This window comes from Ctenocephalides felis, unplaced genomic scaffold (genome assembly GCF_003426905.1).
Source record: "Ctenocephalides felis isolate EL2017-DRISC unplaced genomic scaffold, ASM342690v1 CF-g0.4_SCAFFOLD_01886, whole genome shotgun sequence".
Classification (NCBI taxonomy): domain Eukaryota; kingdom Metazoa; phylum Arthropoda; class Insecta; order Siphonaptera; family Pulicidae; genus Ctenocephalides; species Ctenocephalides felis.
The window spans coordinates 11280243-11304742 of NW_020538040.1; the positions used below are offsets into that span (position 1 = coordinate 11280243).

Here is a 24500-nt window from a genome sequence, read left to right on the forward strand (position 1 = left end):
ACGTGTATTTTGTGTTACTCGATAAAGCTGAAAATTTTTTGATTTTTTTTTTAAATCAGTTAAAAAATGAATACACGTGATATCTTACTATACCCCTCCCTCCCCCACGTGATATTTTGTGACTTTTTGTCAAACCCCCCTCCCCCTAAAAACCTCACGTGATTAATGGACGCCGCATTGGAATAACTTATATCTATTTTTTTGGTAACTCTACTTTACACTTCCTGATCTTTGTGATCAACTTATTTTATAATCCTTATTACTACTTTGTAGGTGTTCCATGGCGTAACGGTTAAGCGCACTGCCTTGTGTCGACAGAGTATTACCTTCGAACCTCGCTCTGGATAACTTGATATCGTGCAGTAGCGATGTCTATTTTCACCTAAATATATAGATCAAAAATATGTTTCCAATTAAAAAAAGCTCCTGGAGTTTACGGTCCAGCTCTAGGGTACTACCAATTATAATTTATTGTTAAGATTTATATAGAGTTTGTCGTGGTGTTGTAGTTAGGCACACACTAGTCCCGGGTTGGATTCTAACCTCGGCAAACTCGATATCAAGTAGTATGCCTATGCAGATGACGACAACACAGACAAATTCACACAGAATACAAATTATACAGAACAAGGCACTAAGACTAGTACTAAAGAAATCGAGAGACCTACTGACAAGACACTACTATTCAACAAAATACATGCACGAGCAGACTAAAGTGAATGTTATTTTCTAAATAAACAGTTGAAAATTTTATCTAATTAGCTTAATCTTAATTTTGGTTAAGTCAATTATTACACATTTCTGGAAGTTGTCTTAATGCAAAATGCCACTTTCACCTAATCAAACAACTTGTCGCAGAGAAATGATATTTCAGTATGTTCTATAAGACCATGATATCTATTGGTAGAAAAATTCATAAAAATCGTCGATTTTTGTAACAGTTAATTAAAAAAACGGCTAGGGAGATCTTTCCCAAAAACTGATCAACACGATCTGCAACCAATATCTTTCGAACGGTTTTTTAATTTTTAAAATTGATTCAGGATTGTGGGCTAAAACATGGATATTTTTTTTTCACTTTTCTGCTATTAACAAAGAAACGGCTTGGCTGATCGTCGTGCAAAACTTACAAGTCCTAATTGAATTACTTTGAATGGCTTTTAAATTTTTGAAATCGATCGAGTCATTTTTGAGAAAACGTTAACGAAAGACCAAAAATCGGCTTACATACACACACACACTTATTCCATGTTTGCTCTCATTTGATTCAGAATGGCTTAGAACGTCAAGAAAACATGAAACTAGCAAATCGAATTTTTGGGCAAAAACATGAACTTTTCCTTCTGGAAGAATTTAAAATCATAAATAATATTAGCTATCCAATAATCTTAAATCTTTTTTTTAAGTCTATTACTCGCATATGAGAGTAAAAGTAAATTTTGAATTATGCAATAGTTTTTATCAAGTTCACCGTAAGTTCAACGCAAACCAGATTATGTTTGGATATAGACAACAAATTATAAATTTTTTGACATATATATATATATATATAATATATAATTGCGCTTATGCATGTTGACATATTATACAATAATATTTATCACCATAAAGCTTAAAATCATACGTATGTGACCGTTATGGGTGGTTGCAAATTTACTTAAGATTTTTTTAAAAAAGAACATAAGTACAATTTAAGATTTGTTATAAATAATTTCTTAATTTTCTTCATAAGATATGTAATTTTTTTTTTCTTCTTTTCATGTACTAAATATTAAAATTATCAATTATTAATTAGACGTAATTTTATTACTAAATTCTAATAATGATAGAAACGTGGTTTATATCAAGAAGAAACAGAAAACATTAACCTAAAAATATTTAGAAAAAATTATAATCATGAAAAAAAAATCTGTGAATAAAATTTTGGGCTGCAATAAAAATCTATCATTCTAACAATAAGTTAGTTTGCATTTTGATTTATAATAATTATTAACTAACAAATTGAAGGAGAAATGTTTGGTTAAAATTAATTTCGAATTTGTAATAAAGTAGGGTTTAGTATAAAAAAATAGTTACATATATAGCAGTATTAAAATAAATTCTAATGATTTTTTTTTTCAGATATACGAGGTGTGTTCAAAAAGTACCCGGAATTACTAATAATTAAATTTCGCGGGTCTGGAGTGTCTGATTGTCAAAATTTTTTTTTATTGTGTTGGTATACATGCCCCTAAAGTATGATGAAATTTTCAGCTATATTCACTGTTTACTTTGTCTGTGGTAGTCGCTAAGGTTCGACGTGTTTTTCTGAGCTCGGCGATTTTTACAATGGAAGAATTGAAAAGTCAAAGAATTTGTATTAAATTTTGCGTAAAAAATGAAATAAAGTGTTGCAAAGTGCAAAAATTCACCAGATATGGCTCCGTGTGACTTTTTCCTATTCCCAAAGTTGAAGAGACCCATGAAAGGACGGCGGTTTTCCTCGATTGAAGAAAATCGCTGAGAGTGCTCAAGGACATATCAAAAAGTGAATATCAAGGGTGCTTCGAAAATTGGAAAAAACGCTGGCATAAGTGTATTATATCTGGGGGGGACTACTTTGAAGGGGACCACATTAATGTAGACGAATAAATAAATATTTTTTTGAAAAAACGAAAATTCCGGGTACTTTTTGAACAGACCTCGTATATCGCTAAGGAATGGAAAGCCGGAAAACCGTCTGAGTTGCACAAGGAGCAGTCGAGAAGTCTGTTAAGGAACTTTTTAGAATAATTGATGTTAGTATCTTAGTATAGTGTACATCTACACATGGTCATACACCATATGCTTATATATATATATATATATATATATATATATATATATTTCAAAGTAACTAGCAGCCCATTCGTCGAAATAAAAAAGGTATAAAGTATAAAAACTTTTATTTATACGTTTCGACACAAGATGCGTGTCATCATTCAGCAACTACAACAATTTGAAAATTTTATTAACTAATATAAACAACAATAGATTAATTATAGCATAGAGAAACATTATACACACCACAGGACAAAAACACTCAACAAAAATTTATTTTAAAAAATTAAACTTAATAACATATTATGGAAAAAAACATTTTTTTAGAAAAAATTATGAATAACTAAAAAATTTGAAAACTAATTTGACTAAAAGTTATGAAATGCATCATTGTGAAGCGAGAAACACGCCCATACCGAGCATCTTGTGTCGAAACGTATAAATAAAAGTTTTTATACTTTATACCTTTTTTATTTCGACGAATGGGCTGCTAGTTACTTTGAAATATGTTTCAACGTCGAAAAAACTATCAAGATATATATATATATATATATATATTCTTATTTTATTTTGTATTTATAAGTTATTCATACAAAGTTTGTTTCTGTCTCTTGAAATCACCGGCGAGAGCATTCGCTTTTAGCTCATATGAAAATATGCACTTTCTATTGCATCTGACATGAGAAAATAGTACAACAAGAGATTCATGTAACACATTATATCTAATATACATCTAATTGAAAAAAATAGTCATCATTTTTATAAATCCCAAAACGAATTTTTCAATCGTTATTAACTTCAAAAATCCTGTACTCGTCAGATTTTTTTGTGATCCAATTGTATTTTAATTTATTCTTATAAATTGTTTAATCAAATAAATAAAAGATTCATAGACAAACATTAATGGAAAGATAAGAAACGTATTACATACATGCATTTATTAAAATATAACTGTTTTTATCATTTTTTTGTAAATTATTCTCAATGTGATTGTTTCATAAACAGACTTTGTAACTTTTTTATTATGAAAAAATTGTTAAATCCTTATAATTTGATACTCTTATAGTAAATCGTAACTAATTTCTTTTCTCTCAATAAAAAAAGAACTTATGGATCAATGATTAAAACTTTTCTAATTTGAAATGAACTTTTATTATCGGTCATAAATTTGCTCTTTCTCCTGCTAAACCAAATTCATATTTGTTTATTAAAGTTCTTAGTAATTTGGAGATAGAGATTATGAAATTAACAAACGTTGAAAAAGTAACAAGTAGTAGATCAATTAGTTGCAAGAGTCTTTTACCTAAAGAAAAAAATTAAATATAATTTGTTTTCTTTCCAACCAAAATTTAAAACTATGTTTCCTGAACATATGATTAATTTTAAACCCAATTTTAGTACAAATCATTTGTATATTTTATATGAAGACAAACATTTTGATTTCATTTTTTTTAATTTTATTTTTAAGTTAGTAAAAATAACCATTCTTCTCTACTTTTTGGATATACTCAAAATTTAATTAATTTTTACAATTCTGATCGATTTGTTATATGAATAGATAAATTATTAAATAAGTTTATTGGCATAGGTAATCCTGGATTCATTCTTGGAATAGACTGGGTACGGTTATGCCACGTTTTTTTGATCAGCAATAATTTTGCTAATTTCTCAGTTAGGAGAAAAGTAAATTAAATGGCATTTTGAACATTTGTGTACGTGGAAATATTAAAATACTGTCATTAAATACGATGGTTTAGTCATAAAATTAAATCATACAGGAAAAGGGCTAATGTCACAATTGTTCTCACACCCAGGACGGTTATGACAGACATAAACATTGGTAATTTTTTGGCTGAACCAATCCAATAATGTAAACTTGTTCAAACAAACATACTTCATCTTCTTTCTTTTGGATACTATCTCATAATCAGTTTAGTTTGGCTCTTATGACGACTGTTTTTAGAAGGCGATTTGAGATTGATCTCACCGTATGGACATAGTAACCAATCGTCCTTAAAAGTAGAGGTCAAAAATATTAACTAGTGACATAGTTTAAGCTTATGTTTTAACTTGAAATTACTTTATAAATAATTAATTAATTATGTTTTTTTTGGTTTTTCGAATGCATCATCAGTGTTTTCATCATCAAATGATTTTTATTTAAATATGGTCATGACTTCCACATCCATTACATTGTTCTACACCTTCTTACTAGCAAGGATGATCTTCTGCAAACTAGCTTGGTCTTTCATTAGATAACAATTTCTTTCAATAAATAATAAGTACTTTCAATAGATATATACTTGTTTATATGTATTTGAATCCGTGTACAAAATTATCCAAGAACAAGTAATAATTCCTCATTACGAAATATCCGAGTCATGTTCATTGCACTCACTCTGAACAAACCGGCTAAATCCAGTTTCGTCGGTCGATGCTGTTCTAATAACTTTTGCTCTAATGTAGAAATGAATGGATTTGGTATTTATTCAAGCGTTTACATTGAATTCTATTAGAAATCGCATCGTGGTAATTAACTCATAAATAAGTCAAAGATAGATGCCAAATATATACATGAACAAGCTGGCGTACTGACATTGTACAAGTAGATAAGGAAGGCTCCTGAATTTTTTTTCCTAAAATCCAAGGATCTAGCAACCTAGAGACCTCATTTAAAATTAGAAGTATCTCCACTGGAGATCTTCTGCCACGCCATATTTGATCTTCTACAATGGGGATCAAAATTATAGCCTCTCGTAGGTACAGCTGCATATAAAGTCATAAAATGTCAACTAGTACTTCTAGTATAGTTAATTAGTCACAACTGGATTGGACAGCTACTGGGTTGCCATCCATTCAAAAAGCCATATAATATCGTCAAAATGTCCGAAAACTTACTAAATGTTCTAGTATGAAAGATTTTAATTTAAAGTAGGGTAGGGTGGGGCACAAAAGTCCAATTTGATTTGAGAAATTATATTATAAAAACCTAACCTATTATATTACAACAAATGACACATATCAAACAAACAATTATCTGACTATGTTCAGTAAAACTCTTATCTCCCATTCATCATTGCAGAAATGTGTTTTCTTGTTGTTTTTGAAAAATCCACCTGGTCTTTTTTACCCCATAGGCGAATTAAAATGAGACGATCATGGGGCAAACGTTATACACATATATTTTTTTTGCTAAATATATTCATATTTTAGCTTAAATACGCGTTGCCCATGTTCAAAGTCACTCAGAAGTTTAGAGTTGAAATTTCTTTATGTTTGAGACTTTTTCCCAAACTATAAACTATTTTTTTTTCGTTCTAATGGTTCGTCTTTAGCTTTCGATGAGATCATTTCTATACGGGTCGATTGTGATTGGTCGTCGTGTCACGTGAGAGGGCACTTTGATTGTATGCGTATACGTAGTATGTCTTCGATGTGACAACCATATTGTTCGGAATATCATTAGATTTTAAGGTTACGTCCTAGTAGAAATCTTGATTTGATGAAATATTTCTGGATGGAAAAAATATTTTATCTCGCTGTCCGTATCACAAAAAAAAAATCTAAGGATCATGGCATCTACACCATCAAAGTTTTTGACTCAAAAAATCACCACGATCATAATATATTTTTGTCATAGATCTTTACAAGCAATACGAATATTTTTTTATTAAATATTTAATAATTTAGTAATCATTTTATTATTACAATTTTACTAAATAGCTTGTTAAATTACCTTGTGAATCTTTATGGTTCAACATTTAGCAAAACTAAGCAAAATTAAGTGGTTGAGGAACACTAATTCATTATTTATATTATTTATATTAATTATATCTGATACAAAATTATCTCTAATATATTTATATTTACATTTATTACTAATTGAATCCTAAATGTTTCCACAAAAAACCCAATGCAGACATGAACACAACAAATGCATTCGGTAGAATTGAACTACCACTTCCTATAAAATTAAATCAAAAGACAACAAAAATGATTTTATTTCTAATTTTGTTTAATTTATTAATTTACAAACCATCATATCTAAAATCCCTTCCAAATATTGCAAAAGTATGCAGTTCTTCAACTGGTGGCCCTCTCAATTCCATGGTAACAATTTTTTTATTCTCGAGCCAATTGTCTTCATTTTTCTCTTCGTGGTATTGGAATTGGTTATTTTTTAAAGGCAACATGTTGTGTTCTAAAGTATCAGGCATGGTGAAGATTTCATCAATATTTGGAAAGTCACCTTCAATTTGGATGGATTTGAAAATTTGGTGGACTGATACTGTCGAAGAATCGTTGAATCTATAGAAAAAAAATATTATGGAATGATGTTTTTGAGAGAGACTAAGTTGATTTCGGAAAGAGGAAAAATGATTCAATAGTCAATATAATTTTTAGATGTTGAAAAATGAACACTGTGGTATATATAAGTTAGCTAGTAAGATGTAACTCTCTTGCAAAAATGTGGAAAATATTAATACACAAGTTAAATACGTATGCACTTATATGTATGTACTAAAGATTACTTATCACACAGCTTAATTTTCTGTTTTTACTTCAAAATAATTTATTTTTACCTCAATCCACAATGTTTAATAGTATCTCCAGAACATGCAACAATTCCACATGCCTTTACACCACCTTTGGCTTGTCCAGAAAATGAGCGAATTACATCTCCTACGACAGCACGATATTGATAAAATTGCACCTGAAATATATCTGTAGTATATTTTACTAAAAAACAATATCAGTATTATAAATACAAACATTTTGGTCAGTCTTGTTTAAAATTTCTGAAGTGATGTTGAATTTGCAGCACAGATCTTTGTGGCATAGAGTTGTAGACAGTTCAGTATCTATCTAAAAATAAATAATTATATTTAAATATATATATATATATATATATATATATATATTTAGTAGTTATTTTGGTTAAATATACTGACCAATTGTGAAACAAACTCTTTAAGTGATCCATCTTGGATCATAGGAAATTTATCCATTTTAACTGCTTCCTGGAATGAAAATGATTTTATTAAAAAATGAACATTTAAAATGTATATATACTTTATTTCTATCCAAACTTCCATTTAAAATGAAAATTTCAGTGTTAAATAACAATTAATGATGTTGATAGAGTAATCTATAAGTTGATGTCTAACTATCCATACAACGTCTAAAAACTCCTTAAACCTTATGAGCAAATTAGTATCTATCTATTTATGTACAATCTTTTTTTATTGCATTTTAATTCAAAACTTTGGGATTTTCTAAAACAGTTTTAGCATTTTTAACAGATTTCAATCCGAATTTTAATTCTTTTCAGCATATATAACTCCTATTTATGTCCACCATGTCAAAACCTATCAGCTGTTTTTGCGATCTTTTTATTTTACAAGTTGCACGAACTTCATGTAATTTCTTTAAAAAATTAATGAAGTACTATTTTATTATTACTTACATCAGAAATATATCTATCATCATTAACTTTAAAGCTCAATAGTGTCCCTCTTTTACTTCTGTGACTGTATTCGTTTTCTGGTTCTATTTGGATTTTTTCTTGGTCTGGTTTATAATGTTGCAATATTGGTACATCAGCAACCAAAAGTCTATTGTTTTTATTTTCTTCTCCGAATTTTTGAGGAACACTCATGAAAGAAGCTAAAGGACCAAGTTTGCCTGCAAAAATTCCAGATCCTCCACTTCCTACTAAAGCATTACTTGCTCCAGAAGCTAGAAGGTTGACGTTGTTGGAGAAGGACCAGTATTCTTGGACTTGAAGAGCTGGAATTTCAATTAGATACATAATAAAATGAAAAACAATATTTATTATTAATATGAAATTTTTTATCTAATCAAGGATATAAGAATTTGATCAAAATTTTGGAATCAAATATATTTTACCTGTTAAGAAAGGCAAACCACTGTACCACATAGAAGGAAACACGAAATTCTTTACCCCTTGTTTCACTAAGTTCATAGTTGGTTCCTTGAACAAAATATCGAAACAGGTAAAAAGTCCAAATCGTACATTGAAATCTGTCACAAATGTGGAATGATCAGGATGTTTGGTAGTGTTGAAAGCTGCTTCACCAAATAGATGGAATTTTCGATATCTAGAAAAAATACAAACTTAGAAAGTAATATTCTAAGATCTAAGTTTTCTAATCAATATTTTTGTATCGATATCTACTCTTGCAATGTTTTTAATTTTTATAGTAAATTTTTTGGTATGATATTATAATTATTAACTGTACCTACTGAAGATTTGTATGAAAAACTCTAAGTGAAAACCTATGTAAAATTTGCATATTACACAAATTATATTTAAAATAACAAAATGAAGTTGGCGATTAGTAAATGTTATTATTGAATGATCATATGATCAGTTCTATTTGGAGTTCTTGGACTTCAAAATTTTTTACTTCAGACCCTTGCAAGTCTAAGGCCTCATCAACCATAGGTCTAAAAGTCATAGACCTTTGGTTGATGAGACCACCTTTTGGGAATCATTTGGAAACTTTTATACCTTGCAATAACTGTTCCTTGCCTATCAAAAACAACATCTGTATTGAAAAAGTTGAATCCATCGAACGCACATGGTCTATCATCATTTGCATCTTGTTGTGATTGCCTTGAACAATATTCTTTTTCAGAAAGGTTGACAACTACGTAGATTTTCTTTTCCTTGGCTTTGCAGGATAATTCTGCCATTATATCTGGAATCTATAAAAAATCCAACGTCACAAACTGAATGCTAATATAGAGTAAGGAGCCTTGGTTGGCAATTGGACTCAACTATGATTAAGATGAAAAAGTGAAAAAAAAAACGTTTTTATGTTCCATGAAAGGAGGAAGTGCAATTAACTCCTTTAAATAACATGTTTTTATCAATCACTTCTAAATAACAACAATTTAGTAAGTTTTAATATATAGTTTTAGGAAACAATAGCAAAAATATAATCACTGGATAAAACAACCAAAAGGGTACTCAAACAGTCAAGGATTGTAAAATAGGATCCTGAAGCTAGAAAAAAATTGTAAAAAGAAGTTTTTGGTGTATGATATTCAGAAAAATAGCAAATTGATCATATATATGAAACAGGAAGGAGATTGTTATTTACAAGAAGAGTCTACTGCTCGTCATCCAGACAGAAGACTTTTGTACATTTACCATTAAATTTATGACTTTTGAACTACAGAAATCATGAAAATGGTAGAAATTGTCAAACCACCAGTTGTTGGTCTAGAACATGTAATGTTAGGATTAAAAAAATTATTTACCTTTTCACTTAAATTTTGTTTCTGACATAATTCTTCATTATTTGGAAATTTGACCATCACTGTTTTTTCTTTGGCTTCATTTCTACTGTTTATTCCACCATTTAAAGTCCCTTCTGGAAACACTAAGATATCAACATTCTGAAATTGTTAATAAAAATTAGAACTTCTTCACATGTTTTCTATAAAAACAAAATATTGATAAAGCAGAAAGATGTTTGTCAAGTCTATGAACTCCATCACTATTTCTTAAAGTCTTCAAAAAATTTATGCTATGTATTATTATTTTTTTAAACTTATTATCAACTTTTTGCATAAATCTAAAATTAGTTTAATTTAAATTTATTATAGCTTTGTTACTGAAACCTTTAAGTTAAAAGGTCTTAAAAAAATTACTCACCTGTTTTGCAGCTTCATCAATTTGTTTCTTATAATACTCTAAATTTTCTTGCACTTTTAAACTGAAGTCTTGATTTTTGGATGGATAATATTCTACTACTCCAGCTTTGTAATGGGTTGGATTAGCCTAAAAATATAATCTAAATGAAGTATTATACATCCTTAAAAATATAGTCAATATAGACTAATATCAAAGTTGTTATATCAAATCTATGGAATAAGTTTCCAAATTGATGGATTTGAAGAATGGCTCTGTGCGGATCAGAGACTAGGACTCTGACAAAATTTGACTGGTTGTAAGTGTAGTGTTATAAATGTTCTAATTAAAATATTATGAGCAAGTGCCAAGGATAATGTAAGATGAGAATTATATATCAAAGGAAACTGGACTGAACTCATGTTGGCTAAACTAAATTTTTGTTGACTCATGTTGACCAAATAAAGGCAGATCCAGCGGTTTTGGAGATCCAGAGAAAAAAGTTTAAGAAATGCCATTTGGCGGTTAAAAATGATCATTAGACATATGCACGTCAAATAAATTGCTGGAACTTTCTAAAATTTAAAATTTTAAAATTGTTGAAAACTTCGAAAAAAATCAGATTTTTGAGAATTTTGGAATTTTTCGAAAATTTGACTTTTTGGATAAATTTGAATTTTTTATATTTTTAACTTTTTCATATACTTTATTTTTTTTTTGAAAGTTTTGAACTTTTTTTCAAAGCAATCGTGCTGCGTGGCTGTTTTAGAGAAGAAATATCGAAGCGCGTAAGCGCCACATCGCCGCTAAACGGATTAACATTTGGGTACGGAACCTATAGAAATGAAAACAAAATTCATACTTATTAATAAAATCTTTGTAAAATATCTGATAATTTGATGTGCATATGCCTAATGATCTATTTTGACCGTCAAATGGCATTATTTTTTAATTTTTTTCATAGTACTCCGAAACCGCTAGACCTGCCTTCACAAAAAAATCGTCAGCTGTTCATTTCGTCAATACAAGTAGAATGTTATTTGAATTATTCAAATTGGCGCTCCGTTATCTCTTAACTGAAATATCATTTTTAGCACTTTTTGCCCCGTATCTTCCAAACGACTATACCTGCTCTTGCCAAAAACTAATTGACACGTCTTTTTATGAATTTGAATTTTTCAAATCGGTTGATGCATGTTTCCGAAATTGCCGACGAAAATTTGTATCCGCACACACACACATCAATTTTTTTTAAGGTTTGCCAAAATGTTCAAAAACCTTTGAAACGTAAAGATATATAAAAACTTTAATTTTTTATTTTTTTGCAATTACTAGAACTTACCCCACGTGAACTTACAAAATTAAAAAAAAATTAAACAAATAAATAAGAAAAAACAGGGAATTGAAAGCCAAGGCATAGGACTCAGAAACATAAAAGTAAAACTTTGTTATACAAATTTTTGTGTCTTTCAAATTTAATTTAAAATATTGTTAATGCATTTATAAGCAAATTATCTCTTTATTTTTTTTACAAGTTGACAAACATATATTCATTCAAACGTATTTAATTTTTTCTAACCTGTAAACTTTTATCTACAACAGCTAACACAAGAACAATCTTTAAAGTAATATTAAAATAAAACATTTTGCAAAAATATTATTTATCATTAAAATGCTTGAATAAAAATAAGTTTAAATAAGAATAAATAATGTTAAATTTATTTCATTAACATTAATTTAATTTATCACAGACTGATGCTTTTGGATTACTGATACGATCGTCAACATTTATATTAGAATCAACTTATGTCGTGTGATAAAAACTGATAATATTCAAACGATATCAAATATATTTTATACGTAATAATTGTATTTTACATATTTAATGAACTATTGATCAGGCGTTTTGGACATAAAACTTCACGTATGTGTTACCAAGGGCACATTAGAAATATGCACTTATGATAACATTGTGCGTTTTATAGGTTAGGTTTTATGTGTGAAAATACAAAGATTTTTTGAAGTTTATTACTGTCAATTGATACGAAGATAGATCTTTAACACAGCGTTGCTGTAACATTTCTGTTTTTTTCAGAAAATTGACCCCTGAATTTAATTTGTTAATATGGAGAAATAAAAATATCTTATTTGTATTATAGTAAAATATATATTTATATTTATTTATTCAAGCTTTAGGCATACATACAATACAAATTATTTCACATACAGAATTATTACATACTTAATTATTAATACCTAATTAATTATTTGTAAATGTATATTAGCGAGCCCTTAATATGGATAATTTTGAAATTTTTTGCTTCCAAGGGCTTAAATGCTTTCAAAATGATTAAAATAAATCCTCTAAAAGTTTTAGCTCTTAAAATAAACTTTTAGATAGTTCGCACTCTAACCAAAGTTTCTTATGGAAATAACATGGGTAGAATTCCATTTGTTTTTTAGAATTTTATAACTTGGCAACAAGTGTATCAAAATTTTGCGAATAACATTGTATTTGCTTATTTTGATCATAAATAAAAAATTTACAACACAAGTTTGATATATTTTATAAAATAAGTATTTAATTAGGAAGAAGAACCAAAAAACTTTGGTTGGACTGCGTACTATCTTAAAGATAATATTAGGAGCTAAAACTTTCAGATAATTTTTAATCAATTGGAAGAATTAGAGCTCCTGGGAGCAAAAAAATTCAAAAATATTCATATTAAGGACAATCCTAAGTATATAATTCTACTACAAACTAATTTCCACTAAAGTACTTCCACAAATAACCTAAGACCAGTGCAGACAAAGCAAATGCATTTGGTAGAATAGAGCTTCCACTTCCTGGAAAAATAAATATAACAAAATCAGTAAAATACGTTTAATTTTTTTTAATTACATTAATAATTGAATTTTTTATGTTTACCGTCATATCTGAAGTCTCTTCCGAATATCGCGAATGTCTGCAAGTCTTCAACTGGTAGTCCCCTCAATTGCATGGTAACTACTTTCTCGTCTTCATCATCTTTTTTCTCTTCGTGGTATTGGAATTGGTTATTTCCCAAAGGCAACATATTATGACCAAGCGTGTCAGGCATGGTGAAGACTTCAATAATATTTGGAAATTTGCCTTCGATGTAGATGGATTTGAATTTTTGGCGGACGCCAACTGTTGCGGAATTGTTGAACCTGCGAAAATGATCATTTGGTAAAGTTTTTGTTGATTAAGAAATTACAGGAAAAATGGGACCCTTAATCGCATACATGAGCACTCCAAAAGATGCAGGCAAGAAAAATGAAAACAGTAAACTGCTGACTGCAGATGTCTCTATTTTGGAACATATTCCTGTGCAAAATAAAACCAAACCAGAAGGTGGCGAAAACACCTCGATTTAGAAAATTACGGTGGTAATAGAAAATGTTCTTGAAGCTAGTTTGGTAAACCGAGATGGGCACCTATAGCACTACTTTTACTTTAGCTCTGCCTTTACCTGTACTCTAGCTCTACCTTTACCTTTACTCTAGCTCTACCTTTACCTATACTCTATCTCTACCTTTACCTTTACTCTAGCTCTACCTTTACCGTTACTTTTACCTTTTCTCTGTTCCTATTCAAAGGTTGAATTAAAAATTTAAAAAAAATCTACTTTCAAATATTGTTGTTAAAAAATTTGAGTTATTCAAAAAGCATTTGATTCCTATTGATAAGGAGACGTGCTGATTAGACCAGCAGTTTCAGAGATACTGATCTAAATGTGCAAAAAATGGCAGTTTTTCAGAGGTCAAAGCTTCTGATTTGAATGATTCAAAACCCTTTTGAATTGACATATGAATTGGTTTTGAAAATCTCTGATTTTTTTAAAAAATGAGGAAGATATACTTTATATTACCTGATACCACATGTTTTGATGTCATCTCCGGAGCAGGCGACAATTCCACATGCCTTAATTCCACCATTTGCCATTCCAGAAAATGAACGGACAAGATCACCAACAATTGCTCGGTATTGGTAATAGTGTTTCTGGAAATCAATAAGCAAGAATAAATAACTGAAATGATTTTTCACTATATTGAAGGTTTTATTCCCTATTCTATTCAAGTAATATCATGCAGTGGTAAGACCAGCTTCTTCTTAAAAAATGGATCTAAAAATGGATCTTCATATATATGATGTGAATAATTTCATTTTTCATTCCAAGAGTAATAGCCTTTTTTTTTAGATCCATGGTTATAAAAGTGAAATAATATTTTGTAAATAAGCAAAAAGCAAAAAACTCTTTACAACTTTAATGTATATAGTTAACAATCACTATTAATGTTTAGTTAAAAACGTTAAAAAGTTTTTAAAACGTTAAGTTTAGTCAAACGTTAAAATAATTCTAGATATATTGGCTTGGGTAAATTTTTACTACATAATTAATTTTAATATATAATTAAAATAGCTAACTATAAAATAATGTACTACCATAAAACCGACACAGTATTTCTATAGGTAGTAGGAAAATCCTTGTTACAGCTAACAAATTTTTTCATTATTTCATTTTGTCATTAGCATTTCTCTAGAAAACTATTACTTGCTCAAAGCTCATATCTCGAATTTTGCTCGTATGTCGAAGCAACAAATCGCTCTGTTGGCGACTCGTATGTCAAGTCGCTTGTAAATCGGGCAACCAGGCTACCACTGTATATATATATATATATATATATATATATATATATTGCATATCACTTTTAGATATATTCAATAATATCATCGTTATCAAGATAATGGACAACCACTGGGTTGCCATCTAATAATATATTAGAAGAAATCACGCCCCGATAACTTTATGAATGCAAAAAATATTCTGATTTCTGTTCAAAAAACACGACACAAATCTCATTGAAATGGTAATTACATGAATATGCATTTGGATGATGGAAATCCAGGCGTAAAAGCACAAATGCTATTGTATCAGTGACATTAATATCAGATTTTGACAAATCACTTCACATTTCACATATTCCATTTATCAAGAATATTCTTGGAATGAATTTTTTTGTGATAACAAAATGCAAAATAATTCATCTTATGTTCTCAGTCATTATAATCGAAAACTTACCCCGGTCTCAGTTTTATTTGCAATCTCCGAAGTCACATTGAACCTGCAGCATAGATCATTATTGCAAATTTCTGTGGCAAGTTGAGAAGAGATCTGAAATTCAAAAAAAAATTATCTAGTGCTCCATATAACTAAATTATATTTAAATTAAATATTTAAAATCCATAAAAATGCATTTACACCTACCACTTCCGATGCATATTCGTTGATATTATCTCTGATCATTGTGAATTTATCCATTTCTACTGGAGTCTGAAATAATTTTCAAATTCATTAAAACCAACATCACATTGTCTTAAAAAATGTATTTAATTTTGATTGACAATAAAAGTATGCAAAAAAAAAATTAAAAAATAAACAACAAATGCAATTTATATTAATATTATTAGAATGTGAAATAATTTGTACACCGAAGGAGAGATTTAAATTTATTATCCCTATTAGAAAAAGTACACCCACTCGGTCGCCTTCTAATAAATATATCCAATACATGAGAAACACCAATTGTGTTTGGGTTGCCTTTTAATTTGCCACATAGTTTGAAAAGTATGATTGACAACAGTTTATGGAACTTTTGGTTCAGATTTATAATCAAAATTATTAATTTTTTTATATCAAGCTAGCCAAAGTAGTTGCTGATTGGCCACCATGGAGCTACCAAGGCTACCATGGAGTAACCTGCTCAAATTTAAATTTATTGACTAATCATTATTCATCCAATGTTCGATCACAAATCTAAAAGTGGCAGTAATTTGCTACTGCACCACTAATTTCTATCTTACCAGAGGTTTGCTTCCACCTTCCCTTAAATCAGCATTTAGCAATGCGCTTCTTCTAATTTGTCCAGACTTTTCGCCACCTTCTGGTTTGGTATTATTTTGTACGGGAACGTAATACTTCAAAATAGGGACATCTGCAATCAGCAGCTGATTGTTTTCACTTTCCTTGCCTGCATCCTTTGGAGTGCTCATGTATGCGATTAAGGGTCCCATTTTTCCTGCGTAAATTCCTGATCCGCCACTGCCTCTCACGGTGTTACTGGCTCCTGCTGCTAAGAGATTGGCATCGTTGGCGTAGGCCCAGTATTCTTGTACTTGACGAGCTAAAATAATAACATTAGGCAATTTAAAACCATGAATGACGGCTTGAACGTTTTAAATCTTGAAGTGTTTCCACATAAATCAGTGGTCAGAGTTTAGAATTTATATTATCAAAAAATAGTTCAATAATTTATAATTCAATTACCTGTTAAGAATGGCAATTCGCTAAACCACATAGTTGGGAATGCAAAGTCTCTAACGCCTTCTCTCACCATGGCCAAGGCTGGTTCGTTGAACATTATGTCGAAACAGGTGAACAGCCCGAACGTTACATTGAAATCTGTGACAAATGTCGAATGTTCGGGAAATTTAGTGGTATTGAATTGTTTTTCACTAAAAAGGTTGAATTTTCGATATCTGAAATAAAATTATAATTTATAACATAGATAAATGATAATATGCATACATCAAATGTTTATTGCAAATAGAGACGTAAAATAGACTTCCAAGAATAGAAAAAAAAGGATAATTAGGAACCAGCAGTATAAAAAAAAGAGAATGCGTAAGGTTCACGCGCGATTGAAGTAAAACTTATTTGCTACTGTACAAGATGGCATCTAAGTAAAAATAAATACTTCATATAACAATTTTGAATAAACATTATTCTATTAGTATTACGGTAACACTCATGATGCACACATTTATTAGTGTCAACCATTATACACATTTATATAATAATAAATTATAAATTATATATTTATAATGCCATTAAAAATACGTATAATATTTAAAAACAATAATGTAATTAAAGTCATAGATCAAATATGACATGATTGGTTTGTCATTGTAATTAGCATTTAGAAATGAACCTTTATTAGAGAAATGAAGTAATTTCTGATTAATAACTTATTCTATAATATTTGTTCGCACAGTGGATTATGTTAAACAACGCCTAAGCAAATATTGTTTTCGCAACTTCACTCATCATGTGATAATTGTGTTTGAAAAACTTCATGTAATTAAAATTAACATACATTCATTGACTGCTTGTATTTTTTTTCATTTTTTTGCGGGCGATAAATCACATTCTTTAAACAGCTGTAATATTTGTCTTGCCTAAAAATATTTTCCATTTTAATAACTTCAAAGATTTACAGAAACTACGAATAATATAGAAATAATTTCTAATCAATAAACTTACGTTTAGTACACGGCACAAATGTTTAATTTGTTTTATTATTTTCAAGGAACAGGGTAAAATATTCTTCTGATTTAGCTATTTTTCATTAAATCAAGATTTGTACTACGATGTAACTTTAAAATGTTTATTTAGCTATGTCGATTTCTTTGTTGATATCGGAACGCATACAACGTTGATGCCTGTACGCATACAACGACAGATCTCTATTTGAATACACGATCTCTAATCACAATCGACCCGTATAGAAATGATTTCATCGCAACGAACTTCCGTTGCATTTGTATGGATTTACACCCTAGTCGCGCCTAAAGAAGTTTTACTTCTTTAAAAAATAAGGTAAATGGTACTTCCAATCCATGAGCTTGATTATTATTACCTGGCCACAACTGCTCCATTTCTGTCGAAAACAATATCTGTGTTGAAGAAGTTCCATCCATCTTTATGGCACTCCCTGTCGTCATTTGCTTCCTGCTGTGATTGTACTGAACAATGTTGTTTTTCCGATAGATTGACAACTACGTAGATTTTCTTTTCCATAGCTTTACAGGATAATTTTTCCAAAAAAGACGGCGACTGTATAAACATATTTAAATAATGTAGGATAAAAAAATTACAAAACATTGAGCAATATCAATGCCAGAGTTATAAGCAATTTGATTGTGAGTTGGAGTTTGTTGCTTTTATATTTGCAAGTTAGTATCAGTTTTGAAATACCTGTTTTAATTTTGTTGGGCATAAACTGTCTTTATTTGGAAATTTGATCTCAGCACCATGTTCCTTGGCTTCTTCTCTAGTTTTGATACCACCATTTAAGGTTGCTTCGGGAAACACTAGGATGTCTACCTTCTAAAAAATAAAAAAAAAAGATTTTATCGCGAGGTTTGATATTCCTATTATTCAATAAAATTTTGAATACAATTTGTGAGATTACAGTTATTTGAATGTAAAACTTGATTGTATCATTTTTTTAAGTAGAAAGGTTAATGGTTTCTAGGCATATCTCCGAGAAATCAAGATTTGGAAAATATGTAGAACTTTTAGTATCAGTAATAAGAGGAAGATCAGTGCAAAGATCGCTAGTAACATTGCATTTTTGTTACAAATTAAATAATATTGCTACTAGTCATTTAGCTCTTAGTCTATTTTGGAACATGACTCTATACTAATAAAAGATCAATTTAAAAAGGCTAGAAACGCTTGAAAAATATAGTTTCAGTAAAAAATGAATCAACTTAGTAGCAAATGGATGATATTGAGAATGAATATTATTGAGAAGAAAAGGAAACTGAATTGTCCAATTGAACTGGAAAGTTGTTCATGCATTTATGACCTTTTACTATCAGTTTGGATGGTTCTGCTAAATATATTTATTATATCAAGAATCACATAAATAAAAATGCCTATAGTTTTTACAATCTCGTACTATATTTCAATTGGTTAATTAATAATTAATTGGTTAATTATAATATCATAATTACGTTTTTTTTACTAATAATTCAATATACATTATTACTAAAGTGCATATCTTAGGTGAATTAATTTGTTAAATTCTGTTTATATGTGCACTATTCAATCTACAATCAACTAACTTATTTAAATCGTGTAGAAGGCGTTTCCAATCATATATTTGAATTGGTATTTAGTAATTATAATATCATTATTACATTTTTCTTACTAATAATTCAATAAACATTATTATTTAAATTCATATTTTAAGTGAATTAATTTGTCAAATCCTGTTTATATGTGCTCTATTCAATCTAAGATCAACTAACTCATTTAAATTCTTAAAATTTTCCTTAACTAACTTCAAACAGATTTATCAAAATTCGAATAACCGTACAGGAGGAGATTCCAATCATATATTTTAATTGGTTTTTAGTAATTATAATATCATAATTACATTTTTTTTACCCATAATTAAACATGCATTATTATTTAAGTTCATATTTTAAGTGAATTATTTATCAAATCCTGTTTATATGTGCACTATTCAATCTTCGATCAACTAACTCATTTAACTCTTTAAAATTTTCCTTAACAAACTTCAAAAAAATTTATCAAAATTCAAATAACCGTGTAAGAGGAGTTTCTAATCACACATTTTAATTGTTTTTATAATATCATAATTACATTTTTCTTACTAATATTTCAACATACATTATTATTTAAGTTCATATTTCAAGTGAAATAATTTGTCAAATCCTGTTTATATGTGCACTATTCAATCTATGATCAACTAACTCATTTAAATCCTTAAAAATTTCCTTAACAAACTTCAAAAAGATTAATCGAAATTCGAATAACCGTGTAGGAGGAATTTCCAATCATACATCTGTACAGAAAAATTATATATATATGTATAATATAATATATATATATAATATAATATATATATATATAATATAATATATATATATAATATATACTTTTCACAACAATATCTAGTTACAAGGGTTCTTCATACGTTGCGCGAAAAAAACTTATAAGCATTTGAATAAAAACCGCCCTATAGGAGTACCGCGTTATATGAGCCTTGACTATACATAAAATATCCATACCTTGCCTTCTGCTTCCTCAATTGTTTTTTCATAAAACTTCAAATTTTCATTAATTTTCTCTTCGAATTTCTCATTCTGGGACGGATAGTATTCTACGACGCCAGCTTTGTAGGTAGGAGTGGCCTGGAAAAGAGATATCAAATCTTTTTAGTTCGTGTAAACATTAGATGATATCTGTGTAGATTTATTCAGATTAATAATATTATATTATAATAACATAAAAACCTAAATTACAGTCGTAATAAAACTGACTAATGCTTGTGGATGAGTAGTGAAAATATAGGGTTATGCGAAGAAGTTAGTCATGAATAATTTATGTGAAGATGTTGCTCCTGATTAATTCCAATGGGTTGTAGTAGCAATGAAAGTTAAAAATAAATAATTTGATAAAAGATATTGCTCATGATTAATTCCAATAGGTTGACCAATGGGTTGTAGTAGCAATGACAATTAAAAATGAATAATTTAATAGAAGATATTGCTCCTGATTAAGTCCAATGGATTGACCAATGAGTTATAGTAGCAATGACAATTAAAAATGAATAATTTAATAGAAGATATTGCTCCTGATTAATTCCTGTTTAATTCCTGGGTTGACCAATGAGTTGTAGTAGCAATAACAATTAAAAAATATTCAATCTGACTCCAGATTAACTAGGTGTAAATTGCTCCTGATTAATTCCAATGGGTTGACCATTGGGTTGTAATAGCAATGACAATTAAAAATGAATAAATTGATAGATGATATTGCTCCTGATCAATTCCAATGGGTCGACCAATGGGTTGTAATAGCAATGACAGTTTAAAATGAATAATTTAATAGAAGATATCGCTCCTGATTAGTTTCAATGGGTTGACCAATGGATTGTAGTAGCAATGACAATTAAAAATGAATAATTTAATAGAAGATATTGCTCCTGATTAATTCCAATGGGTTGACCAATGGGTTGTAGTAGCAATAGCAATTAAATAGTCAATCTGACTCCAGATAAACTAGATGTAAGTGACCCTATGTTTCAAGCCAATTTACATAAACTATGCCGAGATGTGCTAATTCATAATCCTCTTAATCAATATGAAATCCATGTATGACTAATTTCCCGAATGATAAGTTCATGTTTGCGCACAAAATCCAATTGGCTAATTTTGTATTTTTTCGACGTTTCAAGTAATTCAAAAATCATCAAAGTTTATAATTTCGCCGTGCGTTTCAGCGATCCTAATTAGAATCTATGCCGAATCACATGCACGTTCCGTGTTTTGGTTGTAGCTACTGATTACGGTTGACGTACTTAAACTTAAATAAAAAACATTTTTAGAACACGAAGTGGATAAAATGAAATGTAGTAAAAAAATTAATTTAATTTAACAATTTCCGATATTATAAGTATGTTTGAAAGTTATCGTTTGGATATCGTGTTGATTGTTTTTTAGTGAAAGCATAAATATTATTTTCGAAATTTTAGTTAAACAGGTTGGCAGGTATACTGGTAGGCATGTAGAGAGGTAGGCGCATATAGAGAAGTAGAAATTTTAAATACAAGTCGAATTGAAATGAGCAAAATAAAGCTATTATTTATTGTTATTATTAAATATTTTTAGCATTTCAAATAAAAAATCTGCCAAGACACAGAATTAAATCAGAAATTTAATTTCATTTGAAAGCTATCAATGGAATTTTTGTGCTGGTTAAATTTAGATAAAGATTAGGTTGGTCAAGACAGACAAACAGTAAATTTTTTTTGAACTTTTAGTTGAACATTTTAATATAAAGCTAAATTTAATTTGATATTGATTAATTTAATTATGTATACGTATTGGAACGATAATGCAACTTGCCTTAAAACAAAATGCTACTTACAACTAGTTTTTTGCCAGTTTTATTTAGTGCATCTCAGCATAATTACTATTTTGATTGTTGTTGAATATTAAATAAATAAAATAAATATTTTGTTTTAATTAAATTATTATGCTATTATTATATGTAGCATTAATCAAGGTTGTGTCATCATCATAAAGATAAGGAAAATTAGTTCCCAAAATAAATTACGCGAGATGTTCAAAAGAAAATTCAAAGGCGAAAATGTGTTTCTAATTTCCTGAAAAAGTTTGTTTTTGCCAAAAAATCTGATTTTGTGAATTTATGTTTTTTGATGTCTCAAGACATTCTGAATCTTTTGACTATAATTGGAAAAAATATGTAAATGGATGAACAGATTTAATTAGATTTCCAGAAGAATATTGTTTTTGCCAAAAAATCTAACTTGGTTAATTTATGTTTTTTGATGTTTTAAGTCGTTCTGAATCTTTTGACTATAATTGGAAAAAGTATGGGTGAACAGATTTAATTAGATTTCCAGAAGAATATTATTTTTGCCAAAAAATCTGATTTTGTTAATTCATATTTTTAAGATGTCAGAAGTCGTTCTGAATCGTTTGACTATAATTGGAAAAAATATGTAAATGGATGAACAGATTTAATTAGTTTTCCTGAAGAATATTGTTTTGACAAAAAAAATGATTTTGTTAATTCATATTTTTTTGATGTCTCAAGTCATTCTGAATCTTTTGACTATAATTAGGAAAAGTATGTAGATTCAATCAGACAAAAAGTCTTGATGATTAGTTTTGTGAAAAATTTTGAACTGATTTCGAAATTCAAAAACCGTTAGGAATATATTTGTAGGGAATTGTGCTGATGAGTTTTTGGTAAAGATAGTAAAAATTTGTAATACATAAAACGTTTTTAACAAAACTTAAAATGGCAAAGAGGTGCAGTTCTATACAAACATCTTAAATTATTATAGTCTTAAATGTTTACTAATGGAATTATGACAATATGTTTATTATTAGCACCACAATTAATAAAATTGATGATATTATGAGTTTGTTTGAAAGATACCGATTGAAAGTCGTATAGATTAGTTTTTCGTAAGAGCAGAAACTTTATTTGTAAAAAAAACAGTGGAAAAAATAGTTTTTCTCATTCTTGAGAGATAATTTTTAGAAAGCCTCACTTTTTAATGAAAAGGGCTGATAAAATATTTGAAATTGCTCCAGCCGTTTTTGAGAAAACGTCGACGAAGTGTAAAAATAGTCTCACATACACAAGGGCACACATACCTTTTCCAAATTGGGTCTCGTTCGATTCAGAATGACTTGAAACGTCGAAAAAACATAAAATTAGTAAATTGGATTTTTAGGACTTTTTCGAGAAGTCAAAAATATAACTAAATTAGACTATGGTATGATCTAGATGACTATGGTATCTACCGTCAAAAAAAAATCATAATAATCGTCGAAAAAAGTTTTTTTAACCGTTTATTACAAAATAACGGCCCGGCCGATCTTTACCAAAAACTAATCAGGTCGATGACCAACCCAATACTTTTCGAATTTTTAAAATTGATTCAGAATTGCGGGCTAAAATGCGGACGAAAATTTTTCACTTTTCTGCTATTTACAAAGGAACGGCTTGGCTGATTGTCGCGCAAAATTGATAAACTCTAGTCCTCATCGAGATACATTGAAACGATTTTAAATTTTTGAAATCGGTTCAATCATTTTGAGAAAACGACGATTTGCGGCAGAAAATCTGTTCACACACATACATACTTTTTCCAAAATTGGTCTCATTCGATTCAGAATGCCTTGAAACGTCGAGAAAACATAAAATTAGCAAATCGGATGTTTTTATGAAAACTTCTCCTTGGGAAAGAAGAATTATTATCTAGAATTCGTCAACCATTTGGTGGCCTGCTAATACCATTCGATAGTATAAATAGCCAATTGTATAAATAATTATCACATAAAATATGAAGAGCCAACAGTATAAAATATTATTACAAAAAATATGAAGAGCCAATAGTATAAATAATTATCACAAAAAATATTCAGAACCAAAAAAATATATTATCTAAATCCAGTATTTTCCGGTAAATTCCAACTTCAATCTAACCTGTAAGCTTGGCGCGACCAGACAAGCAAGCAATACTAAAACTAATGAGTCTCTAACACTATACATTTTGCTTTGGCGATTGTTCACTAAATTTTGCACTAAATATTTATTATATTACTAAATGATATCACTAAATCGTTTAAATTCCGTTCGTTAGCGTCAATTGCCCGTAA

General features: G+C 29.0%; 2 protein-coding genes across 2 annotated transcripts; both read right to left on the reverse strand.

Moving 5' to 3' along the window:
* Positions 1 to 6677: 6677 nt before the first annotated feature.
* LOC113374632 (vanin-like protein 2) lies at positions 6678 to 12107 on the reverse strand. Its single transcript, XM_026614609.1, has 11 exons — positions 12042 to 12107; positions 10487 to 10612; positions 10090 to 10227; positions 9335 to 9531; positions 8710 to 8921; positions 8267 to 8589; positions 7752 to 7820; positions 7573 to 7665; positions 7383 to 7513; positions 6836 to 7107; positions 6678 to 6763 (listed from the first exon to the last, which is right to left on the reverse strand). Exons 1-11 carry the CDS (start codon positions 12105 to 12107, stop codon positions 6678 to 6680), a joined length of 1713 nt encoding a protein of 570 aa, XP_026470394.1.
* A 964-nt stretch (positions 12108 to 13071) lies between these two features.
* On the reverse strand, positions 13072 to 24500 carry LOC113376444 (vanin-like protein 2). Its single transcript, XM_026616356.1, has 11 exons — positions 24328 to 24500; positions 20370 to 20492; positions 18523 to 18654; positions 18185 to 18381; positions 16813 to 17024; positions 16350 to 16669; positions 15754 to 15819; positions 15568 to 15660; positions 14356 to 14486; positions 13392 to 13654; positions 13072 to 13309 (listed from the first exon to the last, which is right to left on the reverse strand). Exons 1-11 carry the CDS (start codon positions 24391 to 24393, stop codon positions 13224 to 13226), a joined length of 1689 nt encoding a protein of 562 aa, XP_026472141.1. The 5' UTR covers positions 24394 to 24500; the 3' UTR covers positions 13072 to 13223.